The 19,513-nt window shown below is 47.6% G+C and overlaps 3 protein-coding genes across 3 annotated transcripts in view; 2 read left to right on the forward strand and 1 right to left on the reverse strand.

Moving 5' to 3' along the window:
- EAH_00013130 (protein kinase, putative) overlaps positions 1–2,609 on the reverse strand; it is a gene marked incomplete at both ends in the record, with an annotated part of 7,446 nt that extends 4,837 nt beyond the window's left edge. Inside the window, 2 exons of the mRNA XM_013394544.1 lie at positions 281–520; positions 1,378–2,609. Of these exons, the coding sequence (XP_013249998.1) occupies positions 281–520; positions 1,378–2,609 (1,472 nt within the window). The remainder of the gene's footprint in view (positions 1–280; positions 521–1,377) is intronic.
- A 3,477-nt stretch (positions 2,610–6,086) lies between these two features.
- Positions 6,087–6,981, forward strand: EAH_00013140 (hypothetical protein, conserved; the record flags this gene model as incomplete). Its single annotated transcript, XM_013394545.1, has 4 exons — positions 6,087–6,211; positions 6,303–6,396; positions 6,559–6,607; positions 6,863–6,981. The coding sequence occupies 4 exons, from the start codon at positions 6,087–6,089 to the stop codon at positions 6,979–6,981; spliced, it is 387 nt and encodes a 128-aa protein (XP_013249999.1).
- A 2,013-nt stretch (positions 6,982–8,994) lies between these two features.
- On the forward strand, positions 8,995–18,551 carry EAH_00013150 (hypothetical protein; the record flags this gene model as incomplete). Its single annotated transcript, XM_013394546.1, has 18 exons — positions 8,995–9,184; positions 9,301–9,432; positions 9,548–9,697; positions 10,234–10,641; positions 10,792–11,520; positions 11,837–12,304; positions 12,818–12,841; positions 12,950–12,985; positions 13,115–13,407; positions 13,532–14,071; positions 14,179–14,408; positions 14,805–15,046; positions 15,264–15,545; positions 15,729–15,874; positions 15,977–16,502; positions 16,675–17,166; positions 17,332–17,658; positions 17,860–18,551. 18 exons carry the CDS (start codon positions 8,995–8,997, stop codon positions 18,549–18,551), a joined length of 5,907 nt encoding a protein of 1,968 aa, XP_013250000.1.
- Positions 18,552–19,513: the final 962 nt, after the last annotated feature.

Genomic DNA, 19,513 nt, shown 5'->3' on the forward strand with positions numbered 1-19,513 from the left:
ATATATATATATATATATATATATATACACGCATACATATATATACTGCATATCCTCTTTATATGCAACACTCACACATTAATTCGTACACAGCATGTGCACATACACGTATATATATATATATATATATATATATATATTATATATATATATATATACGCACAGAAGTACAAACATATCTATCAACAACAGATAGGTAGCTATATACATGGGTGCATATGTAATGCTATACGTATGAATGCATGCCCATGCATGCGAAAGCTTTTGAGTATAAATATACCTGTGCAGAAGGTTGTGGCTGTGGAGGTGGTCTACAGCGCGTAGTATTTGCAGCATAATAAATTGGCAAACATCTTCATGCACAGTCTTTTCTCTTAAGAGAAAATCAAATAACTCCCCTCCTTCTAACTTCTCCGAAGCAAAGATAAAAGCCTCAGAGGTCTCCAATACTGCCTCAAAAGACAACACGTTCGGGTGCGGGGGGATATTCAGCAAATGTGTGCACATGCGCCGCCAAGCCCTGCACAAGCAACAGCAGCAGCAGCAGCAGCAGCAGCAGGTGCAAAAGCAGCAGAAGAAGCAGCAGCAGCAGTGACACAGCCACAGCAAACTATCCTCGCAAATGATAAGTAAATTAGAATAAGCAATATTAGGGATAAGCTACAACGAACAAAAATTAACAATAAATTATGAAAGCAAAAAGCAAGAGACAATAAGCAGTACCCAGTAGGCAATAGAGAAAAGACAAGAAATAATAAAGTTAATAAATAATTAATAAACAAATAAGCAAAAAGCAGCAGTAAGCAGTAGGCAGCAAACAAAAGAGAGTAAACAATAAACACTAAACAAACACAAAAATATCTATCTCATGAAGAACCCCAAGCCGGCCGGGAGAATCAATAAACTACCAACAGAGGAGGAAGAAAACACTTAGAGTGAGGGTTTAGGGTTTAGGGTTTAGGGTTTAGTGGTGTTAGGCTTTACTTCTCTGCCTCCGCATGCAGCGGCCCCTTCTTTTTCTTAATAACTTTGAGGACTCTCTTCTCTTGTCGTTCATCTTTCGTAAATGCGTGGTAGAGCAGAGGCCTGTTGCAGTCTGTTGCAGCAGCATGACTGTCGTCGTTGCCTTGCAGCAGCAACAGCTGCTGCTGCTGCTGCTGACGAGGGTTCAACAGGGAGCAGACAGACAGCAACCGCCCCAAGCGGTAATAGTCGTGAATTGTAGTAGAGCCTGTTAGCAGCTGAATAGACTTGCGAGGCAGCAGCATGCTGCTGCTGCTGCTGCTGCAGCCGCACCCACACCCGCAACAGCAGCAGCAGCAACGTGCGCCTTCCAAGAAACAATCCACAGGGTGCGTGTCGCTGTTGCTGCAGCACCGCGTAGATACACTTGATTGCTGCGGCCGCGTAGAGCCACAAGCCAAAGCATCGCCCACCAACCCAGGAGAAGCAGCATTCAGGGACCCGCTGTTTAAACTGGTTCTGCTGCAGCTGCTGCTGCTACCCCTGCTGCAGCAAACGCTGCAGTGCCTGCTGCTGCCACTGTCATTGAGCACGCAGGCAGAAGTGGAAGAGGAACATATGCCGCAGCACTGCTGGTGCTGCCTTTGGTGCAGCTGCTGCTGCGGCCTTTGCTGCCGCTGCTGCAGCAGCTGACGCACAGAGTGCCGACGCAGGCGTTGGTTCTGCTGCTGCTGCTCCGAAGGCAGCTGCTCCTGATGCTGCTGCAGGCGCCGCCGCCGATGCTGTTCGTGGTGCTCCCAGTGCTGCTCCTCACATGCACTGTGGGGGTCTCTGCGGTCTCGTGCGCAAGGCCAGCCTGTTGCTGCTGCACTAGAAACACTTGCCGCTACTGCTGCTGCTGCTGCTCCGTTTGCGGGCGCTGGCCGGGCCCGACGGCCCGCGGAGGGCTCTTCCTCCTCAACTAAAGGGAAACAAGACAAAGGATTGTGGCGCTGCAGCAGCTGCTGCTGCTGCTGGATCGGGTGCAGAAGCTGCTGCTGTTGCTGCTGCTGCTGATTCTGCATGCGTTGCTGCCGCAGCTGATGATTCCCGTGCAGCAGCTGGTGAGGGACAGGGGGAAGAAAGCTGCTGCGAGAAGGAAAACTGCAATCTGGAGCAGAGAGGCGGTCCTGAGCTGCTGCCGCTTCTGCTGCTGCTGCTGCTGCTGCCGTTGCTGCTGCTGTTGCTGCAACTTCTAAGCGCTGCCGCGCCAGCTGCTGCCCACTAAGAGCCTCCAGGCCTCCGAAACAAAGGCTATCTAGCTCCGATGAGTCTTGCTGCAGCAGCGGGGGCAGGGGAGTAGGAAGCTCAGAAAGGAGAGGCTCAGCGGCTGCTGCTGCAGGCGATAAAGCCATAGCTGCAGCAACCGTTGCAGCACCAGGGGCAGCAGGTGCTGCTTCCAGTGAAAGCCCTAATGAGCACGGTTGACTACCGCTGCTGATGGGTATCTCTAGAGGAGAAATCAAGAAGTGCGTGGAAATCTGCTGCAGCAGCTGCTGCTGTTGTTGCTGCTGCTTCTGTTGGTGTTCCTGGTGCCCGTGCTGCGAGTGTTGTTGCTGGTGGTGTTGTTGCTGCTGCTGTTGCTGCTGCTGCGCGAATAGCACCATGGTGTTGTCCTTCCAAGTGCAGCAGCTGTAGTGTCTGCTGCACCTGTGGCTGTAGGACTGCTCTGCTATCTGCTGTGTGCTGCTGCGCTGCTGCGCTGGGGCCGCTTGAGGTTTATCCTTGGGACCTCTGCTGCCGCTGCTGCTGCTGCTGCAGTGCCGGCGCGCTTTAGTGAACAGCAGCAATAGACTGCAGATCTGCTTCTCTATTCTCTTGAATTCAGCACAACCAGTGTTAAATGTTCAGGGCAGCAGCAACTTGCCAAGCCCTGAGAACGCAGATGCAGCAGACGCAGCAGCGGGCGCAGCAGCAGGCGCAGCAGCAGCAGCGGCAGCAGCAGCGACAGCCGTGCAGGCAACAACTAATCAAGAATTAAAGAACAGCAGGAGTACGCGACAGAATAGGGAAGGAAGACGAAGGCGAGTCATAGAAAGAACAGGAGCAGAGCAGCACTCCGTGTACGTTTTGCTTCCAGTGTTGTGATGAAAGACGACAAGGGCAGCCTTCAGCCTGCACAGATGTTATTCTCCTTCTCTTGTAAAGACAAGAGAACACCTGAAAGAAGAGAAAACGCAGAGAAAGAAGAATGCGCCTCTCTAGCCAAACGCTGTGCTGAGCCCAACAAGCCCGAAGGGCAGCGACTCGCTGAGCAGACACCGCACGGCCGTGTTAAACGTCTTTCACTTGAAACCACTGCATTTAAATGGAATTAAAAAGAAAAAGAACGCAAATAATAAGCATCGTCATGAAGTGATTAACAACAGCAACAGCCCATTGGCCACGGTCCTGCAACCCGTGAGTTTCCGCAGGCGCGGCTCCTGCGCTGCGCCCCCTGCACCTCCCCAGCTCTCCGTCACCTCGATCTCGGCTCTACAAGCATTACTCTTTGAAGCACACTGATTAAATACACCAAAATAAACAAAAAACCCACAAAAAGATAGCGCGAAAATGCCGCCTTTCACCCGCAGGCCAGTGGCCTCCGTGCGCATCGGCAGGGTCGAGGCTGTGCACGCGAGGCGCCCCGCACAAACGCAAAAAATAAGGAAAACTCCTAATTTCTTCAGGTGAATTAACTTTGTAAAATTCAACTTAATGCATGCAATGAAACAAGATATGCCATTTGAACTCCCACAAGCCTAGGGATGCCCTCCTCTCGCCAGCTTCCTCCCCCCAACCCCCCGTCGTCTTTGCATAGAGCCGCATCACGCTGCACTACGCAGATCGAGAAGCACAAGAAAAAGAAAATAATTCTAAGGACCAAAGTTCTCTTTATGGGGCTTCTGATGCTTTTGTCTCAACATGACATCACTTTCAAGAAGGCAGTGGCCGTGACTTAGGGCGATGCTTCTCTAAGAGGAATAACAGACGCCTGCCGCCATGCAACCGTGCAGAAACAAACATTTCTGCAAAACAATGAATACGCACCTGCGTTTCTTAACGCGCTGTGTTATGTCTGTCTACTGCATAACGCTGTGATGCTCCTGAGTGTCTTTTGGGGGCTTGTTCGTCATTGGCAATTCGAGAGAATTACTACCTGAAAAAGCATAGACACAAAAAGATCTGGAGAAGGCAAAAACAACACGAGCGGTGTGCATTTCTCCTCAAACGATTATTATTGTCAATCAATAACTATTATCCATGGTGAATATGCAATGCACCGTGAATCAGCACGAGAGAGGAGCAACACTTGAACAATATAGCTTTATCAAAACCCACCTTATTATACTATACTGCATAAGATACATTACGGTAAAAAGAGGCAAGACGAACTGCAGAAACAGACGAATACGTAGTTATATTTACTCAACCCAACAAGGCCACACCTAGAATGATGTGCGTGGGGTGTAATAATAAATACAGAACCTTCCCTTCTCTTTTCCCTAAACCAAAGATTGTCTCACGCTTACGCGTTAGCCGCTTACAGAACTTGTGGCGGTGCTGCAGCGTCCTTGAGGTGTATAATGTTGCTGATCCTGTTGCGTGGCTCTGTTTCGTGAACGAAGGTTATTGCTGCTGCTGATGGGCGAACAACAGCAGACAAGACAGAAACCGTAAAAGAAGAGAACGTTCTCTTTCTTGTACCTTGGCATTCCATGAGGCTTCCGAGTTACACCTGTTGTAGCGCGTGTTCAACGTGTGTATTTCCTACAATGCAAAACACCTGCATTCAAACCGCCCGTTAGCTCTCTATAGGAACGAAGGCTGCTCTTACTGGGAGCTTCCGAGGGAAGTAGAGAGTACAAGAGGAACACAAGCCGCGCTGTGTGCAGGTAATGCCACAAATGAAAAGTCGAGCTGCTGCTGGGGGCGCGAGGCACGCGGGTTTGGCGGAGTAGAAGGGGCTGAACATGGAGAGATACACCTCATAACGACGCAAAGTTTGAAAACAAATAAATGCGGAGAAGAATTAAGGGAATTTTCGCCTATCGCGCCGCATCCAACGCACAGCTGCTCAGATCGCTGCGTCTCGACAAAGGCGGCAGGCAAGAAAAGAGGAAACAGCTGGGGAGTCACTGGGTAGGTCTCAGTGCTACATTTGATGGAATTAATGACGAAATTACTATTTGCAAGAACTTACAACAACCAGTCAATACATTGCCTCGGCGTATTCAAGCAACTAGCTTCACCAAGACTACTCGTGGACCACGCGCATCCTTCCGCCCGCACCGCCACACGCCAAGGCGTTGGGGCTGCAGGACGCTCCGCATTTGAGAGGAAATCAAAGACAGAGCTGCTTAATTTCTATATATTTCATTAGGAATAGTCACAGCTAATAAACAGGGAAGTCCTAATTTCCATATCTAGAACGCGCCTGTAGCCACCCCCGCGGCTGCGCGTCCGGACCAATGGCCGCTAGTCTTGTGTTATCCCAAACATGCAGCGTGTTATATCGGTTAGACCTTTTGAAAACACTAACTTATTCTTATTTCAAACCGTTAGTGGTGCGGGGAATCTAGTTAGCAAGTGAGCTCCAAAGAAATCCGCGTTCGCTGGACGCACCGACCAAGGAACCCGGGGAATTGCGAGTGCAATGAACTGCGTACAGGACACGCAAAAAATACAACAGCTTTCCCCGATTTTACGAATTATGTTTCGATTTAAATGGTTTATTACTGCTATAGGCTGCGTCTAAAGCCTCTAGTCCCTAAAGGAACTACGAAACCAAACGCCGCTTCGCAACGGGTGCGCTGGCGGCTGCAGTGTTCGTTACTTTGAACATTGTCTAGATATATCTTTTTCCGCCTTCTATCGATACGTAAGTTGAATATATTTTGTCATTTCTTCTATGCACTCAACAATAAAAAAAAATTTTCTTTGGCCTGAACACAGCCCGCCATATTGCGGGGCAGCACACGCAATCGCCGCGAAAGATGAGTGCGTCGTAAACACCAGGAATGCATAAAGCGGATTCTTTGCTCAAACAGAAATGAAGATAACTGGGTGATGTTTACCAGGAGAAGACAAGGCATTTGACAGCAATGCGTGTATCGGACAAAACGCAGCAGGTCGAAAGTAGGAGGGAGCTGAGAGCAGCAACACCAGCACAAGAATATGAAGGAACAGCATTTGCTTTCCATGGAGGTGGATGCCTCCACTCCTCCACGTGAGTTCACTGTTTGTAGAGCTGGATGTGATTGCGGTGCAGTGCCTCGCTGTTAACTGCTCATCGCCCTAATTCTGTCCTTCATTTGTAGGAGAAATACAAACAACCCGCAACAACGGAACGCTCCCCAAGAAGACGATGAAGCTGTAGAATCCATTGGGGAATATATGCACTGGATAGATGAGGTATTCATACAGCTGAGTACCGCGGCACCTACTGGTTGTGGCAGCTGGCTTCGTTGCTTGTTGGTCTTCTACAGGCCATCAGACTTATTATATCAATGCTGACGTTAAGTCCATAACAGCGTTCTCAAGAGAATTTCCAGCATTTGTGTGTTTCTTGCACAGGCTGAAGCATACCTCGAGGAACTACACGTTGAGGCTTTCATTGAACGTGGTATATGGTGTCAGATGGAGGCCGATATCTTGCACAAACAAATCGCACTTCTTGCGGAATCCCTCAACAGCCTAAGCAAAGATAATGTCGCTAGACCCCAATGCTGAGTTTAATGCTGTGCTCTTTGTTTGCCTTATTTACGCGGATGTGCCTTCTTTTCCACCGTGTTCAGTTCATTGTCCTCAACTCTAGTCGCTTTTTTCTATTGAAAGTTAACCCCCCATTTGCCAGTGCTCAGCGTTCTGCGTGGGGCAGATGGTTCACACATTTCATTAGAGCTAATGGCGAGTCTGAATAACTATGGGAGTATATATTTGTTTGCATCTGAGAAGAGCGTTCTAGTAAGCGAGGCCGTTCTTGCGGAGAAAGCTTAGGGCATACTTCGACACAAAGCAAACCACTGATAGACTTCCCAAGGCACTTAAAGGAGGGCGAAAACATATAATGGCACACTTATTAAATTTATTGGACTCAATTAAATTGAATTTCAAATTTGTTCAGGTTTTGAAGTTCTCAAATGGTGGCTGCAGAAGTGCTGCATGCAGCTCCATTTGGCCGAAACATTAGCGGGAGGTCGGCGTAAGTGTTGCGTATTTTCCCTTACTTAACTTCGATGCCCATGGGACTCAAAAAGGGTTCGAAAGGCAGCTGAAGTTTGGATTTATAGAAGGTAAAAGTGACTGGCATACACTGTGCCCTAAGCGTGCAATGAAGCAGGACACTTTTCTTTGACTGTCTACGGTAGATTTTTAAAAAAGCTATTTCTGAGTTACTTCAATTATGCATATATTGATGTACTGGTTTAGTACTAGGTAGATTCGTGTTGGAGCCGGATTGGGGCCGACCAATTCACACTGATTGCATGAACTGTACGGGACAGTGCGGATGACGTGGCCTTCAGAGTACCAGGACTGTCTGCCAGTCCATCCAGACATTTTCGGCTGTATTTTTTCTCCTTCTACAAGTAAACAATGCACTGTTGGTTGGTTGAAATGGGCACAAATGGCGTGTGCGAAGCGAACTGCCTGCGGGTGTTCTGGTCAGTAGTGAAGAGGAGGGTTCGAGTAAATCTACGCAAATATGCTTCTTATTTCAATGTTAGTGTACTTGTAAAGATATATGGCTCCCTTTTCGGCGGCCTTTTTCTTTCCCTTTACAATCAGCAGACGGAGGCACACCCGGTGCTTCAACGGGCACGAAAACGCAACAGGTGAAGAGGCGCGATCCCAAGGGATCTTCGCTTGAACAGCCCAAACAATGAAGCGAAACTGTCTAAAAAAAGGAATTGTTGCTTTTGTTTTACACACTTGAGAACGAATTGAAACACTGATCTATGTAGAAAACATAACATCATCAGCATGCTCGGATCTGGCGGCTGCACGGACCACACCGGCGGCCACAGAGACAGCATGACCGCCTCAGTGAACACATTCAAGTAAATATGCAGAAAAATACCAGAATACCCATAGAGTTAAATGAACAGAACTGGCACAAAAGAAGAAAAAGCGCACGGCGAGAAGCCACACAGCATGGGTGGGGACTTCCGTGTTCGACAGGCCCCGGCGCAGATAAATCCCACAGTGTCTGCGGAGAAGGTAAGCTTTCTTTGGAATTGGGAATTTTGAATTAAATAATATTGGAATTTACTTCTATTTTTTCATTTGTTGTGGGAAAGGTGTGGTATTTGGTAGCGGTGGCGGCTACTGCTGCTGCATTCATTGCTTGCGGAATGCTGCCTTGGCTGATCGGCAGCGGTGAGTACGGGTTTCTGTATTCCTTCGATTTCTTTCACCAGAGAAAAATCATTTCTTCTTCTAAAACTTTTTTTGTTCTTTAGGGATTTAAGTAAAGACACACGGTGGATTTCGTAAGACTTTTGAAAGAGCTCGGTGCTGCCTTGCCCTGCGTGCAGCGAGTGGTACAGGGCCTCTTTAGGGGAGAGGTTGAACCTCTTCTTTCCTGGAATATCTTTCTTCGTGCTAAATTCCATTTTATCTTGGACTAAATTGACATAAAATTGGTTTTAGATTATGTAATCTTGCTTTCCTAGACACGCCTTCTGGGACTCTGGCGCAGGAGGCTACATTGGTGCTACCCGCCGGAGTTCGGGATCGGTTCTCCTGCGCCCAGCGGAGAAATCTTCGTTATTTCAACAGCAAAATTTGAAGCACACAACTCTGGAAACAAATATAGGTGAGTAAATTAATGAACAAAGTGGGGAGCTCACACCTCCGTGCAACAATTGTGAAATTGCACACCGCACCAGTGGCATCTTGTACACGAGCAAGGGGTACTGATGATTGCAGAAAAGTTGAAGGTATGGAAAGCCGCATCTCATTTGGTTATGCTGCTGTGGTGATTGCGCTTTCAGTCGGAAAGCTCTCACAATGATCCCGCTCAAAAAGTGGGGGGGCCGTACCCTCTGGGGGTGGCATCTGCGTGCGCAGCTGTGCCTTCTTGTTTTGTCGCTGTTTGTCCTCACAAACAGTCTTGCAAAGCCGGTGGAAAAAAATATCGTTTTGCACAACTTCTCCGAAGTGGCAACCTCTCCCCTGTCTCAAGCTCCTGGTGTTAAAGGTACCTTTTTTGTGAAGTGCCACTATTATGTACCACCAACAACAACGCATCCCACAACGAGTATAGACGCAGTGCTGAAAGGAATCTGCTTCTATTGGAGCTGGAATGCGCTGCAGGATACAGGATTGCAAACATGGAGGAGGAAGAGACCAGTTTTGTCCAAGGGGAAAGAGACATGTGGGTTGGCATTCTGGACCAAGACTTCGTGATGCAATCTTCGCACGCGATGGTAAATGCACTTAAAAGAGGTGCGTTTGACAGCCAATCCTTTTGAGAGGCATGACCTGAAGCAGCAAAGGCACAAGCGACGGTAGTGTATGTCGGTTCGTTTGTCTTTTTGCTCCCGGTTTGTTGCTGTGCCAGCGTCGAAGTATATTTACTCTCGTGGCTTCGTTCGGTATTTGTTTTCTTCGAACAAATGGCTTAGCTATACAATTGCTAGCTTGGAGGAGAAACTCGTCATCGTGAAAATGCTGGAGAAGATCGCCAATGGATCCCGACTGCGTTTCTGGAGTAGGTGTTCGCACTTCATATACATCTAGCGTTTGATAACAATATACTTATATTCAAAAACAAATAAATAAACGGTGACTTAGCCCTTTACTTTTAAGTACTTCTTTGGATGTATAGTCTGAGACCTGCTTACTGCAACAAACTGCACAGTTTACTCATCACAAAGCCTAAACAAATAGGTGGAACTTGTGCATGCAGAGAAACCGGAAAGCGCAGCCAAAATGTTGGCCAGGGACTCGCTTTCTCGGGTGTTCCGGATGCGTACTCGTCTCCTGGGCTCCGGAAGGAACTTGTATCAGAAGCACTTTGGGATTTTGACTCACGCCTTGCAGCAGGCCAAAGCAGGAACCGAGGCTCTCGAACTAATCATGGCATCTAAAAGTGAGGGTCGAAAAGAGATGAAAGCATGCACAGCCCTGCCTCCTGTGGCGAGCTGGTTTCAGCACAAGTAATGCAACAGGCGAATGAGTGCAGTTACCTGAATGCCATCCTTTGCGTACGGTGGCTGGTTACTGCTACTCTTTTTGTTTTTGCAGCTTCTCCTATGTATTCCTGGGCTGATAGCCTCTTTAAGCACCCGGTTATGACTTTACAGAGCGTCGTTGTGCACGGATTCGAAGAGGCAATTGGGGGCATTTCAGGGTTGTTTACTAGCGAGGTGAAGAGCAGCTGCTTCTCCTTCGCGTATCGGGTCAACTCAATTGCCCCGTACACAGTTGTATACCCTGGGGGTATTCTCGGCAGCATCATGAAAGGTCTCGTGCGTTCTTACTTCCTCGTGTTCCAGCAGTCGCTGATCAACTTCAAAGGCATCTTTGCTCTCCTCATCGGTATCATCTGCAAAACAAGAATCATTCAGGCAGCCATTAATGCGATTAAACCCATCTTCCGCCTGGCCAGAAGAGGAGCGCGAGCTTTTCAGTTATTCAAGTCGAAGACGATCGGTAAGCTGAACTCCTAAAACCTTCCCTTGACCTGGCCACAAGTAAAAATTGTTCCAATAAAGAATTGGAAGGCGACAAAGGGTTTAGCACGGGAAGTGCATCTAAATATTCATGCAAATAAGATGAAATGTGCTTTTGTCTCTGTCTTAGGCATGTGGGGAGATCCAATAGGCCAAGGACTCATAGACCGTTTGTTCAAACGCGACGCAGTCGTTTTCACGACAATTCTCTTCCAAATGTATGCGGTTGATGTGGACCAACAGTACACAGAGGCAGAAGAGATCAAGAATGCGCTCTCAGGCGCTGGGGGCTCGTGGGCTTTTGCAGAGGGTCTGTTCGTTGGGGCCGCCGAGTTCGGTCGCGCTTTCTTCGGCTTGTTGATCAAATACAGGAAAAGTGCAAAGGCATACGTACAGGCCTGTGAAGCGTTAAAGAGTGGCAATGTCGAGAACTCCACTGAAGACCCAGAAAACCCTAATGGTTCATCTCCGAGCATACCGGTCTCTGCGGATACAAGTGTGGATAAGCTGCTCGAGGATGCACTCGAATTCTTTGAATGGGCACACCCCGAGGCTTCAGGGGGAGATGAGCCCCTCACGACGGAACAGAAAGTGAAAATGTTGCAGAAGAGCTGCAAAAGGAACAACCGCTTTGTTGCGACTTACGAGAAGGCGCACTACGAGTACACGAAACGCGTTATATTTCAAATGATAAGAGTTTTGAAGTACTTTTTCAAGTACTTCAAGTCCTATATCGCAGATATCCTCTCTATTTTCTATGAGTCGGCCCTAGCAATGCTCGAAACGAAGCTCAACGAAACAGTAGGCGCAGCAGAAGGATCCAACAGCCCAGCAGACGAAATGGTTGCATCTGAAGCTCGTCAAGCAGCAAGAAGAAACGCAGCACAAGCAGCAACAGAAGAATCCCAACTCCCGAGGAAACTGTTTAGAGCGCCCAAGTTCGCAGAGGAAGCCACGAGACTAGCAAATGGATTATATGCAGCAAGTGCATCCCACTGCGCATGGCGTCTGTACAGATGTAGCGCACAATCATACTAAAAATTGAATTGCATTGTTCTCGTGCGCGTTAGGAGTACCATCGCGGTAATAAAGCGCCGCCTGTTTGGGCCAGACAATTATGCTTTCTGGTGCTTAAGATTCAAGCGTGAACAATTCTCCTGCGTGTTTTGTTGCAGCTGGAGCACTCTCGCTCTTCCAAGTCTCCCTTGAATACTCGGAAACTGCATCCAAATATCGCGATATCGCCGTACGCCTTCTTTCGTCGGCTGCGGAGGAAATACGTAGAGGGTTGGGTGATATATACACGCGTTTCCTGAACAGTCAAGTCCTTCTATCTAGGGTGGAGAGGAAAAATGATCGCATTCGCGTGCTTGAACTCATATCCAAGTGCCAGACTCCATTGGAAGAAAAGACAGAAGAAGAGAAACGACTCTGCGGCACAACCGTCACGAGCGAGATCGACCGTGATGAATTCATTGCAAAGTCCCTAGTTGCTGTGAACATGGCTATTTCTTCCCCAGCTGACGATATCGGCATGCACTATTTAGGACAGGAAACGAAGGCCTTCCACGCTTTGGAGAATTTCGCCAGTGGAAAAAGAAAGCGCAACGTCGAAAGAATTGCTCAAGTTGCTATAGAGACATGTGTGTAAAGCAGCTACACTCAGCCAAATAAAGCATATATATATAATTACACTGTACTTCATTTCATATTTCTCGTGTCCACGTACATCTGGAAGGTTTCAAATAATCGTCACTGCCGTTCAATGCGTTTCAGGTTCAAATTCTGACTTCCTCACCCACCTGAGAAGAGCTTTATATGCAAAGGTACCTCTCCCAGTAGACAATCTCTCCACACCACAATTTGCATGCTAAAACATGAATTCTAATTCTCACGACTGCATGGGCAACAGCAAAAGTCGCTAGTGTAGGTGGTATGCGATCATTGCAGCTAGTGTTCCGCCGATTCGAGTATATCGAGGGAACCGCCAAACTCATTCTGTTCGACGAAGGCGGAAGAAGTCTGATTTTTACTGGTGGGCCTCTCCTTGTGTCTACTCCGCTGGTCTTTTATGCTGACCAACTAGTGCATACGTGTTTTCGACATTGTGGGGGAGAGGCGCATGCTGCTTCTCTGTTGTTGCTTTTTGCGTGCAGGGGATAACGAAGAAAGTGTAAAAAGTACGCATACCGCCCTCCCTGTTGCTCCTGCTGCAGAATGAATTTCTTCAGCTTTATAAGCCATAAGGACGGTATGGTTAAGTGTCTTGCGTGCGGTTTTGTTTTCAGGTCTTGTCGGCCCCCCACGCGACGCAAACGGCAGTAGTAGGTGGAGCGTTGCCTGGTGGATTGTACGGGAAGGGAGTTGCTGGGGGTCTAAACGCTGCTTCAAGCAAAACACATGCTGCATTTTCATCCTTCTCTGTTTGCATTCTCGTGCGTCAATCTGCTCAGGAATATTCAAACCGGACCCTCTGGAATGCACGAGTACATTTGTGCCGATGGATGGAAACAAAGGGACTCTTTCGTTTTTTGTTGCGGCGGACTCACGAGGAGAACCCAGAGCACACCAAGATCAATCCAACTTTTCAAAACGCGATTTGGCTCCGGCAATCACACTAACTGGAACAATCGCATACGACGACACGCGCAGTGAACTCCTCAGCATTCAAAATGATCCTAGTGCCATCAGAGACACAATAGTTGCCAGCTTTGTAGACAAACGGGGACGCGTAGCTGCGGAAACGGTGAGGGAGATCGGCGTTTCTTCCAACGAAATAGGTGGTTGAACTGCGCTGCAGCTGACGGGTTACAACCCCGATAGTTGTTTTTCTCGTTGTGCATCTCTTTGCCTTCCCTGTGTGAGTTCAGCTTGCGGGAGTGTTAATGCTGCTACATCGGCGCCTGCCCATCTTCTGGGAACGGAGCCCTGTTGAATTTTTGCAGCATCTGACGCCGAAGATGTTTTTCGACATTCTTTTTCTGCTTTCTACCCAGGCCTACGACCAGTCTGAAGCGACGGTGACACTAGACGGAAAGCTGTATACGTTTCCTAAGTCTTTCGGTGCTATAAAGGATATTGCACTTGGTTCGTTGAACAAAGCGATTGTTCGCATGCACAGTTTGAATGCCTCGGATGCAGCACTGCTAATTGCCATGGGCAGTGTTCATTTTGCTTACAAGAAAATTCAGAAACACCGGACAGGGAGAACCTCGGTAATGCATCTCTTCCTTAGGGAAGTACACCACATTATGAACTACCTAACAGCAGAACCAGAAAAACTCAAGGACTTATATCCCGAGTGCAACTTCATCTCCAAGTGGGAAACTCCCCAAGAAGAAGATGTTCTGAAGTGCGCAATTTTCCGATTTATGAAGATCGGTTCGCTTACAGATCGCGGTGACGCGCAGGTAGGTGCAGCTTGCTGCTTCTGTTGCTCTTTTTCCTTTCTCCTTCACCTAAACGGTATACATCCTGCGAGGTCTTATTTTTCCTTCGTCTGCTTTTGCACTTTCAGGAAGAAATCGAAACATTCGTCAATGCATTCGTGGATAAACTGGCTGAGTTGAAGGGCCAAGTAACGTGGAAATCCTATTTGAACCTCGATTACTTCCTAGACGGCGCCGACATGTATGCAAGTACTGCGGCGAAGTACCAGTATGAAACGCTGTATAACCAAGTCAACGGCATACCAGGAAGTGAAGAAGAACAGTCTGAGCTCGCCAAGCTCATGAAGAAACTCCACCCGTCGTTGACTGGCCACAGGCCCCCACGTCCCAAGAAAAAGCAGGGGTTTTTACAATTACTCAAGACTTTGGCGGAAAACTTCAAACTACTGCCCAGAAACATTAGCCAAAAACTCGTAAGAGCGTGGCGAAGCTGCTACGCAAGAATGAGAAGGTTCTTCGGATCACGCCGGTCTATGCTCCGCAACTGGAGGTATATAATAAATTCTTGTACTTTCCTCTTCCCTCCTTCCCGTTCCTTGTTCTTCATCATAGATCCTGATTTTCTTTCCTTCTCTAACACTGTATGATAGGCTGTTCATTTTTGCTTGGCGTGGCGGCCCAGCTGACTACTGTTAGTGCAGTGGCAGCATGATTGCAGGAGTAGATACTTTTCTCACTCTTGTGTGCTGCACAGAGTATCGCCAAAAGTAATTCAAGGGCCTCATTTCATGGGCGCCCTAAAGTATGCGGAGGTGATAACTTACCCCGATCTCAGCGGTTCACGCGAGGCGCTGATTGAGACGGCCAGCTTGGAAGATTTCGGCCACATTCTGTTGACTCTCGAGACAGTTGCCTCTACGCTCGACAATCCTGCAGCCATGTACAACATTGTCACTCAATTTAGATCAATGCCTGTCTGCAGCCCAGCTGCAAGAGGTGAGTCATTTCTCTCTTAGACCCTTTTGCTTTTCAAGTTAAGGGATGGGACACCCATCCCTCCCTTATGCAGGATATGCATTACTTTTAACAATTTATATACATCGAAATATAAAATGGCGTGAACACTATATGTGTACATATATATATATATACATATATATATATGTATATATATGTAGATTTGTTTTTGTTCTTTTCGCCGTTGTGCCACCAGAGGAGTTCGCTAGGCTGACTGAGAGAGCACAAGTGCTCGGCACGGACGTCACGAAGGTGGCCGCAGGATGGGTGTTGAAGACAAGCGGTAGCGCTGGCATCCCCATGGCTCTGGGGCTATTGGCGCTGCACGACACTGCGGGGGCCTTTGCAGACAAAGCGTTGCAACTCCGGTTTCTTTCCACCGATGCCCTTACCTACCTCATCTCCGCCCTCGACATGGCCTACCTTCTGAAGCATCTCGGGCCGCAGACCCCTAGCGACATCGAGTTGATGCGCTTCTGTGCGTCTCTATATACAGGCATCATGATCTCCTTTTGGTTTGCACGCTGGCGCTAGTTGGGTGTTTCAACTTTTCCAGAAGCAACGCGCTTTGCTTGCTGAAAGTTTTTCGGGCGCTATCATTGTTACAGGCTACAGGTCCAGATACTCTGTATGCGTCTGCTGCGTTCTCTTCTGCATGCAGCAATGAACGCTGGCAGCCCCAATGCTTTTGTCGTAAAGGCTCAGTGCGAACCTCGAAGCTTGGGACTCAATACAAAAGAGCCTTTGAAGGTAGAAGACTTGGTTGCGCGTTTAGAGGAGGCTATCGATCTGGAAGACGGCCTCCCAGTGAGTTTTTAGGTGGCTGACGCCGTTACTTGGACGCCTCCTGTTGCAAAGGAATCTGCACTGCCGGCCGTTTCACTCGTGGCTGTTGCTGTGCTGCTGCAGGCAGGCATCTCGAACTCTGAGAAATGTTCTGCACTGGTTAGCTCTGTCCTACAAGGCCCCATTACCCCTACGACATCTCTCCCACATGAGGCAATCCTTACCTCGGACGCGTTTGGTCTTTGCTTCCTCCTGCTTCGCCTTCGCGGTCCCTTGGAAGCTGGACAGGAGACAGTGACAATTGATGACTTGCTCGACACGATGTACATCGATGGCTTGCCTCTGAGTCAGCACTTAGACTTCTTGCAACAACGCAGGGCCGATATGGACGAGCGAAAGTTGAGAGCGAAGTTAATAGGTCCGTTTTTGCGTCTGCTGCTCATCACCACTGTTGAGGGCCTGGGCAACAGTATCGGAGGCATCAGCTTCAGGTCGTACGACGGAGAAGTCAACTTACTTTCATTCCAATATACCCTGCAGACAGTCTCGCCATCCATGCCGCCTGCTGATGTACTCGCATTCGCCGCCGACCTCCTTCTTGGGTCCCAACCTGACGCGAAATCCCGATTCGTTTCTTTTTCTTTTGACGGTGCGGCCATAAATTCCAGCATAGACAAAGTGCCAATCTTAATGGTCTCGCCGTTCGTTATTACAATTCTTATTATTGGTGCAATTACTATTATTGTTGTCTCTGATTCTCCTATTACAATAGTGCTAATTAGTATTATAGTTATTGTTATTGTTGGGCGTCCATTTTTCAGGTCCTCAGTTCCTCATGGACTGGTATCGCTATGTAGACGTCGAGAAAACGCGCGCGTTTGTTGACGCAGCTATAAAGCAAAATGCTGTAGTGAATTACCCAGCAATGGCCGGCCTCAGCTACGTGTACATCGCAACAGACCTCGCCGATCTAGGGTACAGCTTGCGGCAGAGCTCGAAGCTAGATCCAATGGACGTGGCGAGGAAGGCTGCTTTAAAGATTATGGAAGATGAAACCATCTCCCCCCTGAAGCGCTACGGCCTCGCGCACATGCTGGTTGGCCTGGTCAGGCACGCGGCGAATCTGAAGAAAAGGTGCCTTGGCAAGACTTTAGAAGAGTATGAGGCTTTTACCACCTTCACGGTGCTGGACAGAGAACTCTTCAGATACGACTGCTACTACAGCCAAATGTACGAATCGAGCTCCTTCTCGGACGTGGCCCGCAGCATCTCCGAGGAAGATATAGCATTCGTGATGGCGGCACTTGACTCTGGTGCGTCTTAAATCGATCGAACAACACAACATTTTTCTCTCCTTCTTTGGCGTGTATCCTGTCTTGCCTGTTTTTTCTGTCTTGCGTATTTCTATTCGCGGATTGTCGTTGCAGTGGCCAGTTTCTAAGGGCCACTGCACTTCAGTTTTCTCTGGTGTGCTGCAGCGTACGAAGACGAAGCGAAGACTCTGTACGAGCAGCTGTTGAACAGCAATATCGACCACGCCGCAGTAGCGAATGCGGCGTTCGCCCTTGGGCAGCAGTTCCCCATTACAGGAATGGTGGATGCGCTGACTGTTGATTTTCTCTCTTGGGTTCGAGAGAAAAAACCCTGGGACGACATTCTGCCGACCCTCAGGTCCCATAGAAAAACCCCATGGGTGGCTACAAGGAAAACGTTAACCCTCGGCAGGCCTGTCACGAGTGCTGAACACCCTCTTCTGATGAACCCGTATCAAATTGTTATCGACATTGTATTCTTGTCCTTGACAGGTAGGGAGAAGGGGCTTCCGTATGTCGTCTGTACATCCCAACAAGCATATACCCACTACTATGCAATCGCTATTCAACATTCTGGATACTTGTTGAATCTGTTCTATTGCATCTCCAGCCATAAAGAACAAAACGAAAAAAACTTACCCGCGGGTCGTTTGCAAGCCTCATGTTGTGATGCTGCATTTTGGGTGTTTTCAGGCTCTGCTAAGAGGAGGCGCTTCCCCATTATAGCGCCTGTGAAGCGGATGAAGGCATTATTCGGAATTTTGAAACCGGGAAGGAAGAGCAGAGCAGATTACAAAGCAGACATTCGAAACCGAAGGCATGTCGCAGAACAGAAAAAACTGCAATATAACCTCCTACACGCAAGCGACTATGCAGACGAACTGAGAAAACTACTAGAAGAGGAAGAAGAACCGCAAGAGGAACAACAAATGCAAGAACAGCAAGTGGAAGAGCAACAAGAAATGCAAGAACAGCAAAGGCAAGAACAAGAACAACTGCAAGAACGACAAAAGGAAGAGCAGCAGCAACTGCAAGAACGGCAAATGCAAGAGCGAGAACAACTGCAAGAACGGCAAACACAAGAGCAGCAACACCTGCAAGAACAACAAGCGCAAGAGGGCCAACAACTGCAAGAACAAATGAAAGAGCAACAACTGCAAGGACAACAAATGCAAGAACAAGAAATGCAAGAACAACAAATGCAAGGCCAACAACAACTGCAAGGACAACAAATGCAAGATCAGGAAATGCAAGCCCAACCACCAATGCAAGGACAACAAGCAGAAGAGCAGCAAACAGAACAACTTTTGCCCCAACAAACCCAGCAACCTCAACAAACAGAGGGTTCCGACGAACAACAAACTGTCGATGACGGACAGGCTTAATGTGTTAAATTTGTTTCCAAAGCGAATAGGAATAATGATTTTTGAAGGTTCCGCAAATCCTAAACCCTTGACTTTGTCGGGTTGCCCCGTCTACTCGCCGGCAGTGTTGTAATTTTATCTTAAGTGTTTTTGTACTATCTCGGTTTTCTTTAAGGGCGACAACAAGAAAAAAACCTTCTTTTAGTCGCCTCAACCCAGATAGTGCCTCCCCTCCACGGGGATGCAGGTACAAACTTTTTGATGTTTTCTTCCGTTAGTGCAGTGGCAATGCCGTTTGTCTGCAAGGACTGGACAAGAGTCAGTCACTTGCAAAGAACTTAAACCATGTCAATCGATACGATCTCTACTTCAATAATAATAATGTGTATAGTCTGTAGTTATTTCCAAGAAATACTTTAATAATAAAAGATATAAATACAGTCTGTACTTTTTTAGAAATATACGTCCGTTATCACTTTTAAACGAGAAGCTAGCAAAGAATATTTAAACCCCACCCTCAACAATTTTGTGTGAGCTGCATAAGGAGTGGGGGCTTGCCCTTGAGAGAAATGAAGCAGAATTATTTACAACACATTTTAGCAGTAAAAAAGTTGAAAGAAGTAGGAAATAGAGAAGCATCTTAGACAACGAAGATTTTAAGGACCAGCTGAAAGAAATGCAATAAAAGGAACAAGAACAATTGCAAAGCCAACAACAAATGCAAGAACAAGAAGTGCAACACCAACCAACTACAACTGCAAGAACAGCAAATTCAAGAGCAACAGCAAATGCAAGAACAACAAATGGAAGGACATCAAATCTTAAAGAAATAAGGACAAAGAAATGATCTTCAAAGTTTCGGAGTAGGAAGAAGGAATTATCAAAAGGAAAGAAGAAATGAAAGAAAGTATTTAAACGGAACAAGAAATGAAAGAGGTTAACTAAAGATCAGATAAAAGTTTGATATTCCAAATTACTCCCAC

This window comes from Eimeria acervulina, genomic scaffold, assembly GCF_000499425.1.
Source record: "Eimeria acervulina Houghton genomic scaffold, Eah_scaff74, whole genome shotgun sequence".
In the NCBI taxonomy this organism is placed as follows: Eukaryota; Apicomplexa; class Conoidasida; order Eucoccidiorida; family Eimeriidae; genus Eimeria; species Eimeria acervulina.